Source organism: Mus caroli, chromosome 8 (genome assembly GCF_900094665.2).
Source record: "Mus caroli chromosome 8, CAROLI_EIJ_v1.1, whole genome shotgun sequence".
Classification (NCBI taxonomy): Eukaryota; Metazoa; Chordata; class Mammalia; order Rodentia; family Muridae; genus Mus; species Mus caroli.
Genome location: NC_034577.1, coordinates 27,516,926 through 27,521,669, shown reverse-complemented (window position 1 = coordinate 27,521,669; position 4,744 = coordinate 27,516,926). Strand labels below are relative to the sequence as shown.

At 41.6% G+C, this 4,744-nt stretch overlaps 1 protein-coding gene across 1 annotated transcript; it reads right to left on the bottom strand.

Annotated features, from left to right (window-relative positions):
- Window positions 1-1,636: 1,636 nt before the first annotated feature.
- Window positions 1,637-2,074, bottom strand: LOC110300684 (ATP synthase subunit f, mitochondrial). Its single transcript, XM_021170940.1, has one exon. It carries the CDS (start codon window positions 2,057-2,059, stop codon window positions 1,793-1,795), a length of 267 nt encoding a protein of 88 aa, XP_021026599.1. The 5' UTR covers window positions 2,060-2,074; the 3' UTR covers window positions 1,637-1,792.
- Window positions 2,075-4,744: the final 2,670 nt, after the last annotated feature.

The following is a 4,744-nucleotide window of genomic DNA, read 5'->3' as shown; positions in this document are numbered from 1 at the left end:
ACACGGGTACATAGCAGCTTCCCTTAACCATGTATCCATAAGCTTATAATATGGAAATTGCAACCAGCAAAGACTCAGCTGTGCACTCAGAGGGACAGGAGAACCCAGAGGCAGGATCCAGGCTACTAGAAGATCTGGCCACCCCAAAGAATTTCTTAGAGCTTTATAGATCAGGCAACAGTGTGGCCACCTGAAGGTAATCTCTGAGTCCTGTGCCCACCAAAAGGAATTTTGGTCACAGACATGTTTATAGGAACACACATTTGTAGGTAGATGTTTTGCAGATAGCAAAAAAAGTTTCTTCCTTAGCAAACAGGATCTACAACGTGACTTTTAACCAGGGGCATGTGGTAAACGTTCCTTAAGGCAGTTGCTTGCTGGGGTTTGTCTTCCTAAGGTTTGAGGAAGGAGTTTCAGCAAGTGTGTAAAAATCAGCACACTGAATTAAAACTAATTCCTTTTGCTTTTGCAGAGTCGAATAGATTTTAAGCCATGATTTCTAGTAGGTCATCGGAACATAAAGTAGTGATTTGACTTTGTCCGGTGCACATATAATCACCCCCTCTTCAACAGCTGTACTGTACCAGGGCCCCAGACTTGGTAGGCTCCCAGACTTTAGCACAACTGTGGAAAATCCCATTCAGAGTGTAAAACTCAGCACTGTAGACAGCACCACCTGCCAAAACTAAAACACAGGCTAATCCATCACAGCTCCTATAGTTCTGGGAACCTCTCAAGATGTACGAACAAACCTTGCTTTTTAGCTTCTGCAGTTGTACTTCTGGCTAACTGTTCTTGTAAACTGAAATGTGTCAATCCAGAACATGGTGTCTGTGTGCTTAGAGGCTCAGCCTGAGAAAGGCTCAGTACTGCACTGGGATCCTGACCACCCAGTGTGGTTGCCAGCCTGCTAATAAAGACTTTCTATTGGCTGAAACCCTGAGCAATCTTCTCTGGTGATTTCCCCACAACAGTACCTGAGAGGGCATTCCAGCATCCCTTCAGAATAACTGCCTAAATGATACAGCCTGTGGAGCAGTCCATAGATCCTGTGGTCACGGGCTAATAATGTGACTCTTTTGTTGTTTGGTGACTTCTTTTTCCAGTGCAGAATCCCAAGGTATTGTGAGCAAGGAATTTACTCCTGTAGAACATTTCTATCTTAGTAAAAATCTATTCTCATCCTTTTTAGTTGGGGAGGGGGCGTCTACCTGATGTGATCAACTATTATGCTGGTGGGTCTCTTTGAGGGACTGTACAAAACCGAGAGCTCAGTCTGCCCTACCTGATAAGACATCTTGTAACAATAGCTACGAGTTTATGTAGTGAGTCCTACATAACAATAGGAGTTTATGTAGTGAGTCCTACATAACCTATTATTAATTCATTTTTCCATTGCTATAACAAAATACTGGAGGCTGAATCATTATGAGGAAAACAAGTGTGTTTGAAAGTGTGAAAGTCTAAATAACATTGTGCTAGCTCTGGAGGGTGTCCCATTGATCACATCACACAGCAAATGGAATCCTGGCGGTAGCATGGGAAGACAGAACACTAATGGGAGACCAAGATAGAGCCTGCCTTACTCTTTTATAACCATCCTCTCATAAGAACTAACCAGAAACCCCATGAGAAGTTTTTTTTTTTTTTTTTTTTTTTTGTGAACCAGCCACCTTTTATTGGACACTAGTTCTCAGTCAGGGTATGAAGGTTCAGCCAGTTGAATTCTTCCTAGGTCGGAGTGGGGCGGGCAGTTATGCTCGGCCATGCAATGCCCTCCAGCGACCCCTCTTCAATGGTACTTGCGACGTCGCTCATGTTTGAGTTCCTTGTAAGAAATGCAGTAGCTGAAAACCACGTAGGCTGCCAGGACCATGCTAATCCCCGAGATGCTGCCTTTCCGAACGTTGATGTACTTGTTGTAATACCGGTCATACCCTCTCCGAAAGGCTCCTGCAATGCCACTGGGGGTGAAATCCCGCATCATTATCCAGCTCGGCAGCTCTCCAAGTTTGACTTCCATGAGCTTCTTCTCCTTCAATGGCACGATCGACGCCATCTTGAAGTCCTGGTCGAGAAGTGTTTTAATTCCTTCCAAGGTCAATGTTCTTCCACTGTTGTAATGGATTCTGTTAGGCCACGCTTTTAAAGTTCTAGTACCTTTTAATATCACCACACCATGGACAAAGTTTCCCACATACAGATCCGAAAAGTTTGTCCAAAATATAGCAGCCTCTGTCTTAGCCATCTTTATCCAGACTCTGGATTGTCATCCACAAAAGCTGTCTGGGCATGTCCTTCATTGTTTGCCCAATCAATTCTGAAATTGATCCACACTGGTGAGCATTTGCTGTGGACACAGAGACTCTCACACTTTGATCTCATTGCTACAGGCCTGGAGTCTGTCAAGTCCTTATTCTAGATTTCTGACCCATGGACTCGACTGTTCACCACAGTCTATGAACGGTGGGGAATGAACCAAGCAGATGTTGGTGGTTGTGGTTTGCATGAGATGTACCCCCCCGGCCAGTTTTGGGTGTTTAAATACTTGGTTCCCAATGGGTGGTGCTTTTGGGGTATATTTAGGACTTGTGGCCTTGGTGGAGGAAGTTGATGGGAGTGGACTTTCAGGTTTCCAAAGCTACACATCATCGTCTGCGATTCACGCACCCTGCTTTGTGTTTGTGGTGTAAGATGTGAGCTCTCAGTTGGCTGTTCTAACTCCCACACTCACCTGCAGTGACGGTGATGGATTCTTATGCCCCTCTAGGACTGTAAGCCAAAATAAACTTTTCCTTCTGTAAATTGCAATGGTCATGGTGTTTTATTACAGCAATAGAAGAGTAACAAATAAGTGGGGGGACTGATGCATCTCCACACAGGCAGGAACGACACATAACATCTGTACAGAATTTATGGGTAATAGTAAAAATTACCCACATTGTTATCACTGTGTAGTGGCAATTTTAAATGGTCTCAAGTGTTAGCCTATTTTTTTTTTTCAAGCTAGTATAGACATCCACTCTAACTTTCTGTGTCTCAACCAACAGGTCTTGATGGCCTTACCCAAGACTTCCCCTCTCAACACCACGTAGATGCTCTGATCTATTATTGAATTTCAGCTGCCTGGGAGAGCTTCTCCTCACCACTGTTTTCCAGGACTACTCCTCATGGGACTCTAGTCCAGCCAATTCTCTCTGTGGCTCCTTTTGTTGAGCTCCTCCATGAGGCATTTATAGTAACTAAGTTCTCCATGTCTCTGGCCCCTGAGAGACACCATCTTGACTTGGCCATTTCATAAAACCATTATCTCCATTGTCATGAAGAGAACAGTTCCGTCATGGCGTCTGGACAGTACACCTCACCCCCATTTCAAAGGATTCTTGCACTTCTCAGTATAGAACTGTACAGAATAGAATAGTACTATATATGTATATAGAACAATAGAGTATAGAATAGTACTATATTCTATAGTATTGTATAGTACTGTATATGTATATAGAACAACATAGTATAGTACTGTATATGTATATAGAACAGTATAGTATAGTACTGTATATGTATATAGAAAAGTATAGTATAATACTGTATATAGAAAAGTATAGTATAATACTGTATATGTATATAGAACAGTATAGTATAGTACTGTAAATGTATATAGAACAGTATAGTATAATACTGTTTATGTATATAGAACAGTATAGTATAGTACTGAATATGTATATAGAACAGTATAGTATATACTTATTTATAAGCAAAAGGAGTACATTCTGATCTCTGCAGGGAACACAGATAACTTGCAGATAAATTCCTCCCAACCCAGATTTGCCTCTGAGACTTTAATATCACCTTCAACACGTGCCAAAGCACCTCTGGCATCACCATCTATTTTAATGTGGGCCACACCTCCCCCTACAAAGGTTCCAAAAGCCATTTCAATAGCACATTACAATGGATTCCATTGCCAGGGCATGGATCATTTTATTTATTTATTTAATAAAAAAAATTGTGCCGGGGTGGTGGCGCATGTGTTTAATTCCAGCACTTGGGAGACAGAGGCAGGCAGATTTCTGAGTTCGAGGCCAGCCTGGTCTACAAAGTGAGTTCCAGGACAGACAGGGCTATACAGAGAAACCCTGTCTCAAACAAAAAACAAAAAAATTGTATTTACTTAGAAACATTCAGAATGTCAACATAACAGCCACATCTTTTTTTTCCCCAATTACAGAGTGGTATTCAGTTAACAGAACAATTATCTTTGTATAAGCTTCATCAGAGACTACTGAAGATGAAAAAAACACCCCCCCCAAACCAAAAGAAAACCAAAACAAAACAAAAAGCAAACTACTGTCCCCATATATAACTAACTAATTTGTGCTGTGTACCAACAAGAACCTGCTTTAAATTTCCATGCCAGGGCTGGTGAGATGGTTCAGCTGGTAAGAGCACCAATTATTCTTCCAAAGGTCCTGAGTTCAAATCTCAGCAACCACATGGTGGTTCATAACCATCCGTAAAGATGGAGTGTCTGAAAACAGCTACAGTGTACTTATATTTAATAAATAAATAAATCTTTAAAAAATTTCCATGCCAATTTACAACCCCCAGACTGTACAAGGCAAGGTTAGTGGCCATTGAAAATACCACCAGGTCAGGGCTATCTCAAAACACATTTGGTAGTGTGTTAACTATACAAAAAAAACCCACACTGTACAGTTTTAAAAACAAATCTTACACAGCCTTA